This window comes from Protopterus annectens, chromosome 12.part0 (genome assembly GCF_019279795.1).
Source record: "Protopterus annectens isolate FY-2018-M chromosome 12.part0, PAN1.0, whole genome shotgun sequence".
Taxonomy (NCBI): Eukaryota; Metazoa; Chordata; order Ceratodontiformes; family Protopteridae; genus Protopterus; species Protopterus annectens.
Genome location: NC_056746.1, coordinates 99,970,013 through 99,991,851, shown reverse-complemented (window position 1 = coordinate 99,991,851; position 21,839 = coordinate 99,970,013). Strand labels below are relative to the sequence as shown.

Here is a 21,839-nt window from a genome sequence, read left to right as displayed (position 1 = left end):
AGGCCCTTATGGCAGTGGAGCCTTTCTTGATTTTTCATAAGGATAGGGTATCTTTGCGTACTAATCCTTCCTTTATGCCTAAAGTGGTTTCTAGTGTGGCCCTAAACCAAACTATTCATTTGCCTACTTTTTATGCAAATCCTCAAAATAAAGGGGAGAAGATTTTGCATACTTTGGATATTCACAGGCAGTTACGTTATTATTTGAGCAGAACCAAGGAGTTCAGACAGTCTCAGCAGTTGTTTGTTTCCTTTGCTTTGGGTTCACAGGGTAGACCTGTTTCAAAACAAACTATTTCTAAATGGATTGGGTTTTGTATTTCTTTTTGTTATTCCCATCATGGTAAGGAGATTCCGGCTGGAATCAGACCTCATTCCACTAGAGCTACTGCAACTTTTACTGCCTTTCTGAGGGGGGTAGCTACAAAGGATATTTTGGAAGCAGCCACTTGGAGTTCAGTACATACTTTTTCAAAACATTACCACCTTCCTCTTTATTCTAAATCTAGGGCTGGATTTGCCACTGCAATATTACAGGGCATTTTAGCTGCCCCTAATGCTTTATGATTTTTTCCAACCTCCCTTTCCCGTTGCTTTGGGATTCTACCCATAAGTAAGGACTGCAGCAATGTGAGATGAAGAACATAGTACAGTTTTGTACCTACCATAAATGTAGATGTTCGAAGATCCACATTGCTGCAGTCCAATTTTCCCTCCCTCCTTCCCCTCTGTAGCTTAGCATGGTTATATGGTTTGGGGTGATGGCTGTAGTTGGGCATATCTTTTGGGAAGGTTCTCTGTTTTTTGGCTGTGACCTTTCTTTTAGGGCCTTCTGACATTTGGGGCAAGAAAAGACTGAGGATATGACGTCGGTCATGCGCTTTTATACCCTGATGCTCTGATGTCAGGGCTGTGCGCCCATGACCGACGTCAGCCTAATACTTTGGTATTCGGGCCGACCGAGGACAGCGGACTACCCATAAGTAAGGACTGCAGCAATGTGGATCTTCGAACTTCTACATTTATGGTAGGTACAAAACTGTACTTTTCTTTCTGTGCCCAGGGAAAAGGAATTTTTGTCTAAAGGTGTTCCCGTAGATGCCATGGTGGTGGCGGCGGCCACTAAGAAGGAGCTAGCAGAAACTTCTTCTGTTCATCTGCCGAATAAGGAGTCTCAAATGATGGACAGATATGGGAAGCGTATCTTCTCATCAGTGACATTTACTCTTGGATCGCTGAACTACCTTACACACTTCACGAGGCTTCAGAGAGATCTCCTTAAGGAGTTAGGAGATTGTCTTCAAGGTATATGTACTGAGGGAGTCCCTGACAAGGTGCATGCCCAGTTGTCCACCTTGAACTCTATTGTCAACTCATCCATGAGACTTATCTCGTATGCAGCCGATGGAGCAGGTAGAGCAGCGGGTTCAGGGATTTCTCTGAGACGTTATTCCTGGATGCATTTGTGTCATTTTTGCGGAACCGTTCAAGTCTACCTTTACCAACGCCCCCTTCGACGGTTCTTCATTGTTTGGACCCAAGGTAAAAGACACACTCACCCGCTGCGAGCAAGAAGGAAAAACACTCTCTGCCATAGGAGTACATTTTACTGTCCCCTCTAGACCATACACTAAGGGTCAGAGAGGTGGTAAAATGTGGTTCAAGAAGTCCCAGAGGTTTTTCCAAGATGCACAGGGTGACTCCTCCTTCAAGGGTAAGGAGGAGGAGGAAACAGTAGATGTCGCCCTAGAGGCAGGGGCAGACCACAAAACCAGGGAGGCCACCATTTGTTTTGGGGCCAGCCTTACCAGCGCTCCTGATGTCGGGCCCGACTGGGCTTCTGTGGAGCCAGCCGAGGGTTGCATTTCTTTGTATCCAGAAGCCTAGCTAAGTATCACTCAAGACAAATGGGTACAAAGAATTACTACCAGAGGTTATGTCATACCCATTTCCCTGCCACAAGGATCCCAGATGTTCTACCCAATCACAGGAATCAGGCAACTGTGGAGGTCAACAAGTTGCTGGCAAAAAGAGTCATCCAAACTGTCCCAGCAGACCAAATAGGGTCCAGAACTTACTCCAGTTTCTGACAGGAGGCCCATCTTGGACCTCAGATTGAACGTGTCAGTAAAAAAAGACAAGTTCCGGGTGGTGACACTGCAGTCTATTCTCCCCTAACTAGGGAAAGACACTTGGATGTGCTCAATAGACCTTCAAGATGCTTACTACCACATAAAAATGGACAGAGTATCGAGGCGTCATCTATGCTTCTGACTGGCAGCCAGTCATTACCAGTTTCGTGCTCTGCCCTTTGGTCTCACCACAGCCACCAGGGTGTTCACCAAGTGTGAGCAAATTGTAGTTAATGATAGATCCAACCCCAATTCATGGTGATGAAAATTCTTGTATGCCTTCCTCTTCTGGTTCTGCATCTGCTAGCAAAATGCAGAGAAAAAAGAAGTTATCCCTTGATTGGAGGGATACTGGCTCTATCTTTAGATCTGATTGCTGTTGTAAATCCCACTGGACCCTCCGGTGAAGTGTTGGATGCACCCGAAATTCCCTAAAAGCCTTGCAGTCGACAGACTTATTCTGTTGAGTGGAAGAGGATCTCCATTAGCAAAGTACACTGTACAACTGGCGTCTGACTTATATCTCAGGCAATTATTTGACGTTTGAGTATTCTGTGGTCTCTGTGTGTGTTTCTGTTGTCTTGATGCATCTTTACTTTTCACATGACAGAATTTTGTCCCAGGATCATCTTGCTTATACAATTGTTTTAAAGGATTTCTCTTGTCTTCATCCACCATGAAAGATTTATGTTCCTCCTTGGGATTTAAAGTTTACAGTTAACAAGTTTTCCTATTCTACCTTTGAACCAGCTGGTGCAAGGGATTGGAAGTAGGTCTCTTGGAAGGTGCTATCATTCATGCTTATTACCTCTGCCCGTAGACTCTTAAAATCCATTCTTATTTGTAAGAAACCCTGTTTAGTTTACTCTAGGATTGGGTGTGATGTTCTTCATGTTTCACTGTTGCAATCCTCACATATGGGTTATCCGGCTCCTGGTAGCCCTCAGTCAGCCCGAATACCAGAGTCCTTGGTATATGATGTCGGCTGCCGCCGGTTGTAAAACTGATGTCAGTACAGCAGGTATAAAGGGAGGCAGCCGACACCATTTCCTCAGTCTTTCTTGCCGCGGAGTCCAAAGCAGATGCAATTCACGCTAGTGCTGGTCAGCCGTTTACCTTCATTTGGCTTTGTGACTACCAAGTTGAAGATGCCTTCAGATAAGTACCCCGTTGGCGAGCCTCTTCTTGCTTTAACGAATGTCAGATAAAGTCAATAACTGTCTTGCCTGTGGAAAACAGTTTCCGCACCATGATTTTCATTCCTATTGTATAACTTGTTTGGGCCTTGAGCACGATGTCCCTAACTGCGATCTCTCTCTCCTTCCTTTAACCCACGTACCATATACCATAGAGCTAATATTTTGTATAAGCATTTCGGAGTCTGGCCTAAGTTCGTCTGTATGGCATCTTCTGGTCTCCCGACTTTGGATCTTCCTAGGAAATGCAAAGACAAGGATCGTGACAGGCTTAGGGTTAAATCTACTGACGACGCACTGATGAAATTGGTCATCAGCACAGTGGTAGACAGTGAGGCACTTTCGCAGCCCCTGCAGTCTGCAGATTTTCAGCTGCAAGCCTCTCCTGAGACCTTTACAGAGTCCTCCATGCCGCAGGCTGCTATTTCATCTTCGGACCGTCCGCCTGTTGCCGCCTCAGATGGGTCTGGAGCCACTTTGCAGGCACCGGCTTCTGATGCCTCTTTTCGACAAGAGACCAGAACCAGACCGACTACTTTAGCTTAGACTTTTGCAGTTGCTAGGCCTCTCGAGTCCCTTCGGATTGCTAGTAAACCTTCCAGGTGCAAACCTACTCACAAGCAGGTGTCTGCTTCCCCTCCTGTACCTCAGTCCCAGTTGGTAAAGATGGCTGGTTATCTTCTTTCCCTGATTAGGGGCTCTCACCCCCCCCTTCAAAGAGGGCCAGGGAATTATCTCCTGATGTTTTGTCTGTCTCAGATTCTGAGATTTCCAGTATGTCTGCTGGTGAAGGAAATTCTCAACTTTTTTCTGGCTTTGAGGATTCTGATGCTGAGGATTCTATCCCTTCTGGCTCCCCTCCAGAAGATTTTTCCTTCGGGGATACTTTGAATACTCTTAGGGAGCATTTTAAATGGGAATGTCAGGATTTTCCACAGTCTAAGAAAAGAATCAGGGAATTTTTAGATTTGCCACAGCATACGCCTCTGGCTATACTTCCAGTTTTGGAAGTTGTGAATGATGTTTTCATGGAAAATTCTTTAAACCCTAATTCTGTTCCTCCTGCCCCCAGAAAAACCGGATAGATATTACAGGGTTCTTGAATCTCATCAATTCCTTTTTAGAAACTCTACTGCTGATCCAGAAATTATTTCTCAAGGCCCCAAGGGTGTTAAGGCTACTATTGCTAGAAACCCTGTGTCTTCTGATAAGAAATCTAGGGCCTTGGACAGGTGGGGTAAAAAAACGTCTATACTTCTGCAACTCTTGCCATTAGATCTGTGAATTGTCTTTTTCACATGCTTAAGTATCAGCAGCATACGTTAGAGGCTATTAAGGCTAAACTTGGAGATATTCCTTCCATGACAGAAAAAGATTTACAAGACTTAATGAATTCTGCCACTTTAGTTAATTAGCATTCACTTCATTGTGGTTTTGACACTTTGGAGGATTCCGTAATTAGAAGGCATGCTTGGCTCAGGGAACAGCCTCTTTCTGAACCAGTTAAGTCTAAATTGCTGGATGTTCCTTTGCACAAGGACAATCTTTTTGGTAATAAGGCTGAGGAGGTACTGAAAAAGTTGGAGGATAAGGCAAAATCTATGCAAACTGTAAAAGATTTCCTTCAAGTTCAGCCTCCTCAGTTTAGTAGGCATTATCCTTCCAAGAATTGGTCTTTCCCTGATCCTGGCAAGCAGGGTCGCTCTAGGCCTAGGGGTTTCAGATCTTCCAGAGGGCAGGCTTCTGCCCCTCAAAGGGCTAAACAATGGCATTCTTCTGCTAAATCGGGGATTTCTAAGCCAGCTTCCCAAAGCAAGCATTCTCAATGACTCCGGCCTTCTTGTGACTACCTCTGCGGACTGTGGGTTTCCTTTGGGGGGGAAGGTTATCCAGGTTCACAGAGGTATTGTCTACCATCACAGATGACAAATGGGTGTTCAGTATAGTAAACCAAGGTTACAAGTTTTACTTTCACACCTTCCCTGTTTTACAAGGGTACCCAGACATACCCAAAACTCTCAAGGCAGAGGTAGAAACTCAAATTTCGTATCTACTGACTATGGGGGCATAGAACCAGTTCCTGCAAATCAGGCAGACCTAGGTTTTTATTCAAGGCTTTTTCTGATACCCAAGAAAGGGGGCACCTGGTGCCCTATTCTGGATCTGTCCATTCTAAACACTTTTCTGGTGATTCCCAAATTCAAGATGCTCACCCTTCAACAATTACTATCAATGCTGGTAAAGGATTCATGGCTGGTAACTTTGGATCTCAAGGAGGCTTATCTGCACATCCCAATAAGGGAAAGTTGCAGGCAGTTCCTTCGCTTCAGATGCTGGGGAGAAACACTTTAAATTCTCTGCATTGCCCTTTGGCTTATCTACTGCTCCTAGAGTTTTTACGAAGTGCCTGGCTCCAGCCATTGCTTTTTGCAGGCAGAGAAGCATTCAGATTTGTCCTTACCTGGATGACTGTCTCATTCAAGCAAACTCCCCAGAACAATTAGAAAGATATTTGGATTTCGTGAAGAACATTCTCACCTCTTTGAGTTACACTCTCAACGAAAAGAAGTTCAAATTGGTTCCTTCAAGGGAGATGGTTTTCCAGGGAGCGAGTCTGAATACAGCCACCCAGATGGTATTCCTCCCTCAACAGAAGCAAGAAGATCTTTCTGCTTGCTTCATGAACTTGGCAAGCATGACCCAGCTCTCTGCAAGGCAATTCCTGCAAGCACTGGAGTTCATGGCTTCATGTATTTTGATGATCCCATATGCAAGGCTGCATATGAGAGAACTTCAGTGGTACATCAAGAATCTTTGGTGTCTCACACACAGGACTTAGACTTGATTCTTCCCGATTCCCTGTCTACAAATGGAGTTCCTCTGGTGGGCGACAGCCTGTTTTCAGAACAAGGTTCTGCCTTTCTGCCCACCGCCTGCCAGCCAGTCTGTCACCACAGACTCCTCAGATGTTGCATGGGGGCTCATCTGGAGGGCAGGGGGATACAGGGGACTTGGGGCACCCAGCAGATTCATCTGCACATAAACTTAAAAGCATTGATGGCAGTGCAGCAGGCCTTGCTGGCTTTCAAGGACCTACTCTACTCTGGGACTCTGCTAGTCAGTACAGACAATATCACATTCATTTGGTACATCAACAAGCAGGGGGGACTTACTCTTACCCCTTGTGCAGGCAAAGCATGAGACTATGGTCCATAGCAGCATCCATGGGCTTACATCTAATAGCCCACTATCTTCCAGGGAGGCTAAACTCCTTGGCGGATCATTTGAGTAGACATGTTCTGGACCTTCACTAGTGGCAACTGAACAGGGACATTTTCCATTGCGTCACTCGTTAGGGCACCCCACAAGGTGGTCTTTCTCTTCTCACACCAATCATCTCCTTCCAACCTTCTGCACCAGGGAGTTTCACAATAAAGCTTGGAGGGTAGATGCGTTGTCATTCCCATGGACACATCTCTCAGTTTATGCATTCCCTCCTCTGCCTCTTCTTCCCAGAGTGCTGCTAAAGATAAGGGATGAAAAACCAAAGGCTATTCTGATAGCTCCAGATTGGCCCAGGCAACATTGGTATCCCCTCCTTCGCAGACTTTCACAGGCTCAGCTTGGCATCTTCCCCTGGTACCAGATCTGTTGGTTCAGGGAGGGAGAAAGTTCCTTCATCCTCCTCTTCAAACTCTGCATTTAGCTGCCTGGCTAATGTCTTAAATCTTTCCCAGCAGGTGGTTGAAGTTCTTAATGAGGCCAGGAGGCCTAGCACAAGAAAGTCTTATGCAGATAAATGCAAGAGGTTTTGCTCTTGGATGCTGGCTAAAGGAGAACACTCTTCTCATCCTTCTCTTTCCCTCATTCTTGACTACCTAGCAGGTTTGCTTAATGGTGGATTTTCCTTTTTCTTCTATCAAAATTCACGCTTCAGCAATTTCAGCTCATTGTTCTTTTGAGCAATCCATTTTTTCTCACCCCTTGATGAAACTGTTCCTGAGGGGAGCTAGTAATCTTAGACCTCCCAGAAGAGCTCCTACTCCTGCTTGGGATCTTAATTTTATCCTGGAAAAACATACTGTGCCTCCCTTTGAACCAGCTGCCTCTGCAGATTTGAAGTTTCTCTCCTGGAAGACTGCTTTCCTTTTAGCTATTACTTCAGCTAGAAGGGTATCTGAGCTGCAAGCCTTAATGGCAGTAGAACCTTTCATTATTTTTCACTCAGATCGGGTTTCTCTGAGAACCAATCCCTCCTTTATGCATAAGGTAGTTTCCAGATTAACCCTTAACCAGTCTATTCACCTGCCTATATTTTTCAACAATCCCCAAAATAAAGGGGAAAGGATTCTGCACTCTCTTGATGTGCATAGACAGCTGAGATTTTACTTAGGACTAAATTATTTCGAAAATCTGAACAGTTATTACTTAGTTTTACTCCTGGGATTCAGGGTAAAGCTATTTCAAAGCAAACCATCTCCAGATGGAGTGCTCATTGTATTCACTTTTGTTACCTGCAGCATGGAAAGGTTCCTCCTCAGGGTATTGGGACCCATTCTACTAGAGCAGCCTCTACTTCTGCAGCCTTTCTGAGAGGTGCGCCTACTAAGGACATTCTAGAAGCAGCTACTTGGTCTTCTGTCCATACTTTCACAAAGCATTACAATCTGCCTTGTTTTCTAAATCCAGGGCTGGTTTTGCCTCTGCAGTTTTGCAGGGCCTCCTTACCAACCCTTAATCTGTGATCTCCCCCCCCCCCTTTGTCTTCTTACTGGGCTTTGGGAATCAACCCAAATGTGAGGACTGCAACACTGAAACACGAAGAACATAGTACAGTTGTGTACACTTACCATAAATGTAGAAGTTCGAGTGTATTCACTGCTGCGGTCCTGGTTTCCCACCCTCTATTCCCCCTTTTTTCCTAAGGCACAGACTATGGATTTTTATTGTTTGTATGACGTGTTCAGGGTGCTACCATTCCTGGATTAGCCTTCTTTTGGGGGCTCCTGACAATTAAGGCAAGAAAAACTGAGAAAATGGCATTGTCTGCCTCCCTTTATACCTGCCGTACTGACATCAGTTTTACAACTTGCGGCAGCCAACGTCATATACCAAGGACTCTGGTGTTTGGGCTGACTCAGAGCTACCGGGAGCCGGATAACCCATATGTGAGGACTGCAACTGTGAATACACTCAAACATCTACATTTATGGTAGATGTACACAACTGTACTGTCTTGTACTAACCCACATTCCTTTCTACTAGTGATGTTGGAGTTGTCTGTAAATTATGGTTTGTCTCACCTTGTTCTTTTTTTCTCCCTTGGATCATTCCCCTAGACAGTAAGAGAAAAGCTTTTCATATTCTTGTTCTGCATTGCTTCAAGACATCAGATAATCTTGTCTGCTTCCTTTTCCCCTAAGTTAAGAAGGTATGACTGTGAGCTAACCGTATATAGACTGGTAAGTGCATGATTTTATGTCATTGGGTGATGAAGTGCCCTGTGATATTGTAACCGATCAGTGTTCTTGTCCCCATATGTGTGGCTCTTCTCAGGGCCTGAGTTATGAATGAATTTGGTATACACATTTGTGTTGCAGCCCTTTGGCCCTTAGCGTATGCCTTTACTAAGTACACATTTGTGTCTCAGCCCTTTTGTCCTTAGTGTATGTCTTTACTAAGTACACATTTGTGTCTCAGCCAGTTCTTGGTGCATGCCTTTACTAAGTACACATTTGTGTCACAGCTCTTTGGCCCTTAGCGCATGCCTTTACTAAGTACACATTTGTGTCACAGCTCTTTGGTCCTTAGTGCATGCCTTTACTATGTACACATTTGTGTTGTAGTCAATCTTTGGCGCATGCCTTTACTAAGTACACATTTGTGTTGCAGCCCTTTAGTCCTTGGCGCATGCCTTTACTAAGTACACATTTGTGTTGCAGCACTTTGGTACCTGGCGCTTACCTTTACTGAGTACACATTTGTCTCACAGCCCTTTGGTCCTTGGCGCGTACCTTTACTAAGTACACATTTGTGTCGTAGCACTTTGGTCCTTGGTGCATACCTTAAATAAGTACACATTTGTGTCACAGACCTTTGGTCCTTGTCACATGTCTTTACTAAGTACACATTTGTGTTGAAGCCCTTTGGTCCTGAGCGTATGCCTTTACTAAGTGCACATTTGTGTCTCAGCCCTTTGGTCCTTGGCGCATGCCTTTACTAAGTGCACATTTGTGTCACAGCCGTGTGGTCCTTGGCACATGCCTTTACTAAGTGCACATTTGTGTTGTATCCCTTTGGTCCTTGACACATGCCTTTACTAAGTACACGTTTGTCCTTGGCGCATTCCTTTACTTCAGAAGGTGGACATCCTTTAGCAAGTCTGTGCTTCCAGTTTGCCTTCAGAGCTGTACCTTTTTCACCTTCTGTGGCTTATGATTGTTGATTCTTCCCAGCAGTAGTCCGTTGTGGAGCGTTTTCATGGTTAGATGTACCTTTTTCACCTTCTGTGGCTTATGATTGTTGATTCTTCCCAGCAGTAGTCCGTTGTGGAGCGTTTTCATGGTTAGATGTAATGAGGAGACTCTGTAGTGATAGTATGCCCCTTTTTTGTCAACCTGTCTGTAGATGGCCTTTTCATCTGTCATTGTGGGTGGTGTTTCTTGTGCAAGTTTGGAAGGTACATCATTTTATTTTCTTGTCTACTTGGGTCTTTCATGTGTCCTTGCTTAACATTGTGTGGATCAATCCAGGCTGCGCAGAATCTTGCCATGCTTGTCTGGTATCAGTGTTTCACCATCACAGTATACGCTTGTAGAAGGCATATCTAAGCCCCCCAAGAAACACTGCAGCTTTCTAAGAATTCAATAAGTTTGCACCAAGAGCAGGATCTCAGAAGAAGAAATCCGAGAAACCATTCACACAGATCAAATAGAATGCTGAACATTTGTCCACCTTGACTGTGTTTCCTGTTCATGAGTGGATGTGTTTGATGATTTTGGCACAGATTTTCCAGTTACCATTAAGTATAGTGTGTAGAGTCTTCCTCAATAAAGCCAATTAATACCTGTGGCTTGTTATAAAGGAATTACATTACAGTAGCTTGTTTGCTTTCATTTTGGGTTTTTCACAATATACATAATTGTGGTACTTGAAGAGATGATAAAGCCATTTTGTTTCTACAAAAGCTTCCTCCATTGGTGAAAAAAAAGCCAAGTCTGAGGAGAAGAGTTAACTTTAATGTTTAATTTGAAATAAATCATTCAGGCATTGCTGGTTAAACACTGAGGGACTAAACCTTATAGGAAGAGAAGCTAAAAGACAAGGAAAATGTGGTTGTAATTGTCTGACACTTTCAAAATAAAAATACAGCCTTTTAATAAGACCTAGAAACATCAGTTTAGAAGGAGGAAAGCACATGATCAAGTCACAGATATTCAGCAATACGTATAGTTTTACAACCAAACAGAAGTGATCTTTAGAGTTGTTTTGGTTTGGGAGTCACAGAAGTAGTTCTGACGTAGAAGCGTATACCCAGAATAAGAGACACACTTGTTTGTCAGCTGGCATTATTATATCTGATGAGGAACATTACTGCTTTTGCCACTGAGACATTTCCTAGGGCACAGACCAGTATCAATACTGATATAGGTCCATTACCAGTGCTGGGTTACCCATGCTTGTAGAGGAATAGTGCCAAGTCATACATTTGCCTAGGGTCTGATTACAGGTTTAACATCTGCAGTTAATACTGGTCCATTGCATATCAGATTGGCAGATGCCATTAGGTGAAAGTTGTGTTCTAGTCCTATAAAGTTCTTCCATTTCTTTCTGTTGCAATAACCTTATCTAAGGATAGGTGTCCGTCTCGTCTGTCTCCTTCAGAAAAGGAAGAATCCTCCATTAGAACACGAGGTGGGTTACAATGTCCGGTATTCATCTTCTACATACATAATGAAAAACCTCTAATAATAAATGTGTAACGGGGAGGCTGGGATGTGTGTACTTCAAAAAAAGGTGGTGAACCTTGGTCACACTCCTTTTCCATTAATTTGCAGATATAATTGATGCCATAATGAAGTATCCCAACTAAAAACCACCTGTACCCAAAACAGGCTACTTAGGGCAACTTTTCTTTATGTAATGAATGCATTTCTTGGTTGAGATTATACTGTTAATTATAACAAATCAAGAAATACAGCTGAATGAAAATTAAAACAAACACCACCTCCCTGATATTTTTGGATAAATTAATGCAAAGAGTACTTTGCCACAACCACAGTAAGAGCCTTAGTGCTGTATATGTTAACTGTGTATGTATTATATATAGGTCATGCTACTGTCAAAAGTGCAATACTTAGATGCAGCCTACATTCTACTGGTTTAATTTACTTTAAGCTGGACAAAGTGTAGAAGCCTTTGAATCCTGCCTTATCCTGGTTTCACTATCCTGGTTTCACAGACAGCTAATGATATGGTAACAGAGAGAGATTTTTTTTATATGCAAGGGCAGTCAGCGCATTGTAGTTAGAGCCTCTTTGGTGTTGCAAGTCCTTTTACTCTTCTGCCAGCAATTAGCCCTCCGACCTTGGGAGCTGTTGCACAAGTAGCCATTGGGGTATTTGTGGTTGCGTTCTTCACTGTGCACGGTAGTGCCTGATGTGAGTACTTGCATTACTGCAGGTGTATTGTCTACCCTCCTTATGACATATTATACCTCCCTATTCATATATATATATATATATATATATATATATATATATATATATATATATATATATATATTTATTTATTTATATTTATATGTATATACCCAGAGGGCTGCCTTTATTGACTGCAATGCCACATCCATGTCCCGAGGTACTGTGACCATTGTTGTGCAAGCATTTGTGCGCACAGGAGCAGTTTGATTGACTGGAGGCTGATTTCAGTATACCAACTCCATCTCCGCACAAATTCTAAGAAAGGAATCTCCCTGAACAAATGAATCACTGCCAGCACACTAAGTAAATGTAGACAGTGACTTCCTGCAGTAAACCACCTACAGAAAAAATATACTCTGCCTAACATACACACATTCTCCTCAATCTCAGCAGCTAAATGCACAATATGCTTCTCATACAATGATACAACTGTGCAGATTTGACCAAGTAAGTGTTCGAAAGGCGCATTCAACATTTCCAGCACCAGTGTAACCATGTCAGTCAAAATGAGAGTAGGATATTTTACACCCCACTCTCGAAGATATTCTGGATTTCTGTCAGTTGATTATTGGGGGGATATTAGTGTATTCCAAAAGTGCCACACAGCCCATGGAAGTGTCTTTGAAAAGATAACTATTATGGTCCTTGGAGATGGCTGGACTTATTTTAGTAGTGTTTTACTTTTATTGTCATGTGTTAGCCTTGCATAACTGCACTATATTGATTTGTTACACTTTATTTTTGCATTGTTTTCTTTGGCATAGTTGGCATCTGAAAAACTGTACTTTAACAGTATATTTATGCTTTCAGTATAAAGATGAGCACCTAACACACCAGGAGTAATGTAGAATCAATGTAAAGCAGTGCATGTGTACCCTTGTGGTATTAAGTGCATTTAGATATGACATCTGAAATTGTGTTGGACCATCCTCATTTACTATCAGTAGATTCAGTAAACAACGTGTATTGTAGATTTCTTCTTCCCAGTTTTTAAATGCTGTGTATCTTTCCTAGTTTTTTTTATATATTTTCCCATTTTTAATGCTACAGCTTAGATTTTATGATTTAACTTGATGCTTTTGTGTTTAATTTGCAGGAAAGAGAAATGGAAGTACCGGTTTTAACAGAGATCCCTCATAATGAAAAACTTCTTTCCCTTAAATATGAGGTAACAAGTTCAGTTAATCTCTCTTAAGTAATGTTTCTGTCTAATACTACAGTTTGTCAGTAATAACTTCAGTGTTCGACTACAAAACCTTTCAGTCACCACAAGACAATGTGAATGGCCGTGTCAGAGATACCACTGGCTAATAGTGCATTTACAAAAGAAAACCTGTTGGTAGCTGTAGTAGTCAGTACACGGCTTTCACTTCTGTATACAACACAACTGGGCAGTGTCAATTTTTTGAGAAATGCGTTCTTGGCGAATTTCATTTTATAGCTTGTAATATGATAACTTAGTTAAACAGATTGCATTACTGCTAGTTTGAGTTAACCCAAAAACATTTTAGCTGATTAGCACTAGTGATCCATACCATTCGCACATTAACTCTGTGGCACACAGTAGAAGAAATTGTACCCAATTCTACAGCAACATGGGAAGAAAATTTCAAAATGGTACTACAATGGGTTCTCTGTATAGCAGAAGATTTACAAGACAACCAGTTCATATGAAACAGAGCACCTGTATGATTCTGTTCAAGAGGAACCTGGATGAGTGAATGGGGCACTATAAATTCTTATTGGGGATAGTGCCCACAACCCTCCTGGACATGAGCGGTCTTCACTAAATGCAGTCTTGGGTATTGACTAGTACTTCTACGGTATTATATTGGGCTGAAATGGCTAGGCTTAAAAAGACCTCCAGGTTGATAACCTAGTAATCTGCTATGATCCTATGATAAATAAGTCAGGTGACAGTTTATGCCATGCTGATACCCACTCTCAAGATGTACCTCCAGCTTCCAGGATGCCAGGATGTGTCAGGCCTGGGGTGGGTTTGCAGATGCTCATTACAGTTCTTCTGGAAAGGTGTAAGGATGTCGCTCTGTTTAACATTAAGAGGTACTTGGTGTCAGAGAATGGGTAATTCTTTGGTAACAAATTTGGCCCTCCGACATGTTTTATTTATATGTTGTTGGAGGTTTAGTTCCTTGGCTATACTGTTTGGAGCCATTTGTCTTACAGAAGTATAGAAGCTCCATTAAAGTAGGATTTCTGATGTCACGGAATGCAAAACATAGAGCTCCTTGCAGAAGCCTATAAGATGTGGAGAGCTCTACCAATTTTGTAATCCAAGATCAAACCTGCCCGTTATTCCAGTTCTATTTTGACTACCAACTTCAGTATTCCAGTCACCTGTGATGAGCTTATCTTTTTGTGGCATTTCCAAAAGGTGCTAGTGATCTTCCTAAAACTGGTTAACTTCCTACTTTTCAGTTTTGTGATTAGAGAATAAACTTGTATCACTGTAAAGCCAAAGAACTTATCTTTTAGTCTGAGATAATTTTTCCTTTTTTTTGGTTGTAACCAAACACCAGTGTTGTCACCCTTTTATTAATCATGATGACTTCCCCATTTCTTCTGCACTGTTCTTGTCCACAGTAGAAACTTTGATTATATTCTGGTACAAAGTGGCCCATTCCTGTCCCTTTTAGTTAATTAATTTCCAAGAAGTTAGTGTTTATTTTGATGCCTTAACCACATCAAGTTTACTTTGATTCCTAGTTCTTGCATTCTAAGATCCACTGGTGTATAATTCTTTGTAGCACTGAACTTTCCTTTTATCTCTCACCACCTCATCAGAAGGACTTCCTTTAGGCTTTAGCCAGTCTGGGTAATCAGTTCCAGAACTGCTTGTATTAATTCTCCACACTTTCCCGGTAGTATGTTGGATACTTTCAGGCCTAAGAGTCTCCTCTTCCAGTGTTATTTCAACATGCTTTTGGTTACCTTTGTTCATAGGTAGGTACTAGGCTATCTGCCCAAAGGCATTTATAAGCCTAGCCGGAATGTGTTGGCTTTCGCCGCCCCCTTAGATTAGTTCCCTGTGCCTCTGTCCAGCAGAGCCACTGAACTGATCCCCGGGGTAAACTTTTTGTTTCCCATCCACTCGTCAAGGTTTCTCTTGAAGAGTGTTAGTGAGGAGCTCTGGCTAATGTAGATTGGAATCTTGTTCCAGAGCATGGGAAGTCTCTGGGACAGGAATCTATCCCTCCAGCACGTCCTATTTATTGTTGTGGTGAGGTTTAGATCCCTAGAGCGTGTGGCTCGATGGAGATATGGTTTTCTTTAGGTGGAGCATGTCCATCATTCTGGGCTGGACATGGCCTTGTATGTCAGGCAGAGATCACCTCTGAGTAGGCGGTATGCAACCGAGTACAGCTGGAGATGTTCTTCATTCCACATTGCTGCAGTCCTAACCATTGGGTAGTCCGCTGTCCCAGTCGGCCCGAATACCAAAGTATATGGCTGATGTCGGTCAAGGCGCATTAGACTGACGTCAGAACATCAGGGTACTAATGCGCATGACCGACGTCATATCCTCAGTCTTTTTTGCCGCATGGTCCGATGCAGAAGCAGTTTTGCGAGTGCAGGTTGGCGTTCTGAAATTTTCTGAAGTCGGAGTTTCAGACCGAATCAAAGTTGGCTAAGTACCCCGTTGGGGAATATTTTGGTTTTTTCTTGCCTCAGTATTTAACCGGATGTCAGAAAAAGTGAATAACTGTATTTCTTGTGGGAAACAGATACCTCATAGGGATTACCATACCTTGTGTATACCTTGTTTAGGGCCTGAGCACGACGTTGTTGGATGCCGCTCTTGTGCTAGATTTAACAAACGCACTATTAAGAGAAGGTTAGACTGTGCCAGGTTAGTTTTTGGGAAGCGTTGTAACTATAAAATGCCGTCGGATGCTCCGACGCCCGCTTCAAAAGCGCAAGGACAAAGCAGCAAAGCCTAGAGTGGAAGAACCGGCAGTCCCGGACGTCGGTTCTTTAGAAGGCTCAGTGGAGCCGGAGGTTTTGCCAGGAGTTTCTTTGGAGTCTCAAGGAGAGACTTTACTGTTACAGGATGTGTCCTCTCAGGAGGTAGGCCAGGCTGAAGGGGCTTCTCAGGTGGCTGTTCTTCCCTCTCTTCCTAAGGTGGTTAGAGCCTACCCTTCTGTTTCCAAGGCTTCTTTGAGAGGCAGGCCAGGTTTAACTTCAGTGGGGTTTCTCCTAGCTCTTCAGGATCTTTGCCTAAGAAACATATGCTTAAAATGGCAGAGGATTTGATTACTATGATTAGAGGTTCTATGCCCCCTCCTGATAAGAGGCCTAGGGTGGAGCCTGAGTTTGAGAGTTTTGAGCAGTGTTCGGAGGCTTCTGAGTCTTCGGCTGAAGACTTGCAGGAGTATCCTCCTTATTCTGATTCTGATGTGGATGATTCTACTCCTTCAGCTTCTCCTCCTGAGGATTTTTCATTTTCAGTGACTCTGCATTCCATGAGGGAGCATTTTAAATGGGAAGGTCAAGATTTCTCTGATTCCAGGAAGAGGCTTAGGGAATTCTTGTTTTTACCCCAGCATAGGCCTTTAGCTATACCTCCTGTTCTGAATGTGGTGGAAGATGTTTTTGCAGAGGCTTCCCTGAACCCTGATTCTTTGCCTCCTGCCCCAGTTAAACCGGATAGGTACTATAGGGTGCCTGAAGCTCATAATTATCTTTTTAAGAGTCCTAGGGCAGACCCGGAAACTGTCTCTCAGGGGCCTAAAGGTGTTAAGGCTTCTGTGGTTAAAAATCCTGTTCCTCCTGATAAAGAGGCAAGGGCTTTGGATAGATGGGGAAAGAAAGTGTATACTTCTTCCACTTTAGCCATGAGGGCGTTGAATTGCCAGTTTCACATGTTAAAATATCAAAATTATCTCCTTTCACAATTGAAGTCTAAGGTGGATGCTCTGGCGGAAGGTATTGAGTGTAAAGAGTTGCAGGATTTAGTTCATGTGTCTGAACAGGTGGGTAAGCATTCATTGCAATGTGGTTTTGATGCTGTGCAGGCCTCCTCGAGGGTGGCTGCCACTGGTTCTGTTCTTCGAGGCACGCCTGGTTGAGGGATCAGAATTTAGCTGAGCATGTTAAGACAAGGATTTTGGATGCTCCTTTACAGTCTGACGTGTTGTTTGGTTCGCCTGTGGAAGCAGTTTTAAAGAAAATGGAGGACAAGGCTAAGTCTATGCAAACTGTTAAAGATTTTTGCAGGTGCAGCCTCCAAGTTTAGTAGAAATTGGCCTACTAAGGGATGGACATATCCTGCTTATGATTCCCAGTCTAGGGGTAGGTCTAGACGTGGTAGGGGCAGAGCTCAAGGTTCTTTTAGGCCTAGAACAGGGAGTTCACCTGCTCAGACTTCTGGTGAGGGCAGGGGTCAGTCCTTTCGTAAACAGACCCAATGACCTGCCTTTTCAGCTGCCAGTACATTCTCGTCTGGCAGCACCTTTGGGAGGAAGGCTGGCTCTTTTCAAAGAAAATTGGGATTTAATTACCCAAGACAGATGGGTTTTAGATATCATTCACCACGGTTACAGGTTTTATTTCCATACCTTGCCTCCTTTCAAAGGCATGCCAGACATTCCTCCTCTACAAAGAAAAGAGGCTCACAAGCAGATTTCTCTGTTACTCCAAATAGGGGCCATTCAGCCAGTTCCTGTGCCAGAAAGGGGCCTAGGATTTTATTCTCGCCTGTTCCTAGTACCAAAGAAGGGGGACACGTGGAGACCAATTTTGGATTTATCTATCCTCAACACTTATCTGGACATTCCCAAGTTCAAAATGTTGACGTTACAACAGCTTTTACCTCTGCTGGGCAAAGATCACTGGATGGTAACTTTAGATCTCAAGGAGGCTTACCTTCATGTGCCTATCAGACTGAGTTGCAGGAAGTATCTGCGTTTTCGAGCTGGAAATTCCCATTATCAGTTCTCTGCATTGCCCTTTGGCTTATCTGCTGCCCAGAGTATTCACAAAGGTTCTGGCTCCAGTGATAGCTTACTTCAGGCTAAAAGGAATTCAAATCTATCCTTACTTGGACGACTGCCTGATTCTGGCTCAAGAAAAGGAAGACCTTTACAGCATTTGGAATATGTGATAGCAGTGCTAAGATGCCTAGGGTATTCTGTGAACGAAATAAAGTCCAGTCTAGTACCCTCTCAAGACATGTGCTTTCTGGGTGTGAGACTGAATACAGCAGCCCAGATGGCCTTTTTAACCCCGGACAAACAAAAGAATCTTTCCATTTACTTCCATCAACTATCTCTTCAGTCTGGGCTGACTGCAAGGACAGTCCTTCAAGCCTTAGGGTTCATGGCATCTTGTATTCTGGTGCTTCCCAATGCCAAACTGCATATGAGGAAGCTGCAATGGTATCTCAAAATGTATGGACACAGCACTGCCAGGATTTGGACACTGTCATTCAAATAATACCTTGCATTCAACAGGAATTTTTGTGGTGGGCTCAGGAATGTCACCTAAACAAGGGACTTTCTGTGACCCGGCCAGAGGCGAGTCAGATTCTAACGACAGATGCCTCAGACATTGCTTGGGGAGCTCATCTAAATGGAAAGTGGATACAAGACAAGTGGCCTGCCAGACTACAGCATCTACATATCAACATGAAGGAGATGTTAGCAGTCCAGTTTGCATTAATGGCTTTCAAGGAGTTACTTCTTCCAGGGCAGGTGTTGATTCTAACAGACAACACAACTGTCATGTGGTACATCAACAAACAAGGGGGAACACATTCTTACCCGTTGTGCAGGCAAGCGATGATTTTATGGGAGACTGCGCTCAGCTTGCAACTAACTCTTCAGGCAAGGTTTCTGCCGGGAGCACAGAACTCCTTAGCAGATGTGTTAAGCAGACAAATCATGGATCCCCATGAGTGGAAACTGGATCTTCATGTATTTCGAAATTGACAGTGTCATGGGGAACTCCAGACATAGATCTGTTCGCTTCTCCACTAAACCACCAGCTGCCAAAGTTTTGCACAAAGAGGTTTCATCACACAGCTTGGAAAGTGGATGCTCTTTCTTTCAGTTGGAAAAATCTTCATGTGTATGCCTTTCCACCTCTGCCTCTTCTCCCAAAGGTGCTCCTAAAGGTCAGACAAGACAAGCCAAGGATGATTTTAATAGCTCCAGATTGGCCTCGGCAACACTGGTACCCATTACTGAGGAGTCTGGTAAGGAAGCCTCCATGGCCTTTACCTTTGATACCACACCTGTTGTCTCAGAGGGACGGCCACCTGCTCAATGTCAAGCTTCATTCTCTTCATCTAACAGCCTGGCATATTCTGTTTTGAAACACAGCAGGTCTCAACTTCCTCAACAAGTTTTAAATGTGATTATGGAAGCCAGAAGACCTAGTACAAGGAAAGTGTACGCAGAAAAATGGAAGAGATTTTTATTTTGGAGTGCAGCAAGAATTTGGAGATTTCTGAGCCTAATTTAAGTGTGGCTCTTCAATATCTGACTGAGTTATTGGACAAAGGTTTGTCTTTCTCTTCCATTAAGATTCATGCTGCAGCAATTTCAGCTCACTATGATTGTGACCCACCATTGTTTTCGCATCCTTTGTTCAAGCAATTTCTTAGAGGGGCAAAGAATATAAGATTGCAATAGAGCTCCTACTCCTGCTTGGGATCTCAATTTTGTGTTGGAGAAACTTACTCTACAACCTTTTGAGCCTCAGCTACTGCTGAATTGAAATACTTGTCATGGAAGACTGCTTTTTGTTGGCCATTACTTCTGCAAGAAGGGTTTCTGAATTGCAGGCCCTTATGGCGGTAGAGCCTTTTGATTTTCCATAAGGATAGGGTATCATTACGTACTAATCCTTCTTTTATGCCTAAGGTGGTTTCTAGTGTGGCTTTAAACCAAACTATTCATTTGCCTACTTTCTATGCAGATCCCCAAAATAAGGGGGAAAAGATTTTGCACACTTTAGATGTACACAGGCAGTTGCGTTATTATTTAAGCAGGACTAAGGATTTTAGGCAGTCTCAGCAGTTGTTTGTTTCTTTTGCTTTGAGTTCTCAGGGCAAGGCTGTGTCAAAACAAACTATTTCTAAGTGGATTGGGTTTTGCATTGCATTTTGTTATTCCCATCATGGCAAGGAGATTCCAGCTGAGATTAGGCCTCATTCCACTAGGGCTACTGCCACTTCTACAGCATTTCTAAGGGGGGTGGCAACTAAGGATATTTTGGAGGCAGCTACTTGGAGTTCAGTGCATACTTTCTCTAAGCATTACCACCTTCCTCTCTACTCTAAATCTAGGGCTGGTTTTGCAACAGCTATTTTGCAAGGCATGTTGACAGCCCCTGCTTCCTTATGATTTGCCAGCCTCCCTTACCTCTGCTTTGGGATTCTACCCAATGGTTAGGACTGCAGCAATGTGGAATGAAGAACATAGTACAGTTTTGTACCTACCATAAATGTAGATGTTCGAGGATCCACATTGCTGCAGTCCAATTTACCCTCCCTCCTTCCCCTCTGTGTTTAGGGGTGGTTGTATGGGTGAGGTTATACTCTTGTAATTTTGTATATATTGTACATATTTTTGGTGCAGGAGTGTTTGGTGTTTTTGGTTTTGGCCTTGTCTTTTTAGGGTCTTCTGACATCTGGGGCAAGAAAAGACTGAGGATATGACGTCGGTCATGCGCATTAGTACCCTGACGTTCTGACGTCAGTCTAATGCGCCTTGACCGACGTCAGCCATATACTTTGGTATTCGGGCCGACTGGGACAGCGGACTACCCAATGGTTAGGACTGCAGCAATGTGGATCCTCGAACATCTACATTTATGGTAGGTACAAAACTGTACTTTTCTTCAGTCGAGTTGCATAGGGCATCTGTTTGAGGCCAGTGATCCTGTTGGTGAGGTACTTTTATGGTCTTTCCAGCTGTTGCAGGTGTCTTGTAAGGTACATCCTAAATGGGGCATTTTACTCTGTGATGGGTCTGAGGAGTGATGCGTAGAGGGGCACAATGACTTCTTTTGATCTGGATGCAAACCCTTTTGTGATTAGGTGGGCCACATAGAAGGATTTTCTAACCATTTTGGCAATGTGATTATCAAAGGAGAGATTACTTTCTGCATGGGTCCCCAGATCCCTTATTACGTTTTCCGTATTTAGGGGGCTACCACCTATGTGGTAGTTTGTGGGTACTTTGATTTTTCCAAAAGGGATGACTATGCACTCTTTGGCATTTCGCTTGAGGCCATGGTTTTGACACCAGGCATCTGTCTTAGTGAGACCCTTTTGGAGGATGTGTGTGTCAGCCGAAGAGTCAGTTATAGCCCCTAGTTTGCAGTTTTCTGCGAACTTGGTCAGCCATAGTCCTCCTGTGCTTGCCTGTACCTCTGAGGAATATATGCCAAACAGGAGGGGTCCTAGGACTTAGCCCTGGGGAATGCTACTGGTAACCGGTTTAGAGTCAGACCTGGCTCCCGCAACTCTTACCATGTGGGTTCTGTGAGCCAGTTGGCAACCCATCTTGTGATGTAGGGGTTTATGTTCAGACTGGTGAGCTTGTCTATAATACCAGAATGGGGAATGGTGTCGAAGGCCTTTGCGAGGTCTAGGTAGGCTGTGTGGATCACCTTTCCCTCATCTATAGCCTTGGTAACTTACTCAAAGAAGTCCACCAGGTTTAGGAGGCATGATCTGCCCTTTACAAAACCGAACTGGGTAGGGTCCAGTGTTTGGAGTTTCCCAATGTCTCTGTTAATGAGATCCATGATGATGTGCTCCATAGCCTTGCAGAACAAGCT

General features: G+C 43.5%; 1 protein-coding gene across 1 annotated transcript in view; it reads left to right on the top strand.

The window, feature by feature from the left end:
• The window catches only part of CLCN7 (chloride voltage-gated channel 7), a 1,228,907-nt gene that overhangs the window by 225,020 nt on the left and 982,048 nt on the right, over positions 1 to 21,839 (top strand). Inside the window, exon 3 of the mRNA XM_044089120.1 lies at positions 13,126 to 13,197. Coding sequence (XP_043945055.1) covers positions 13,126 to 13,197 — 72 coding nt within the window. The remainder of the gene's footprint in view (positions 1 to 13,125; positions 13,198 to 21,839) is intronic.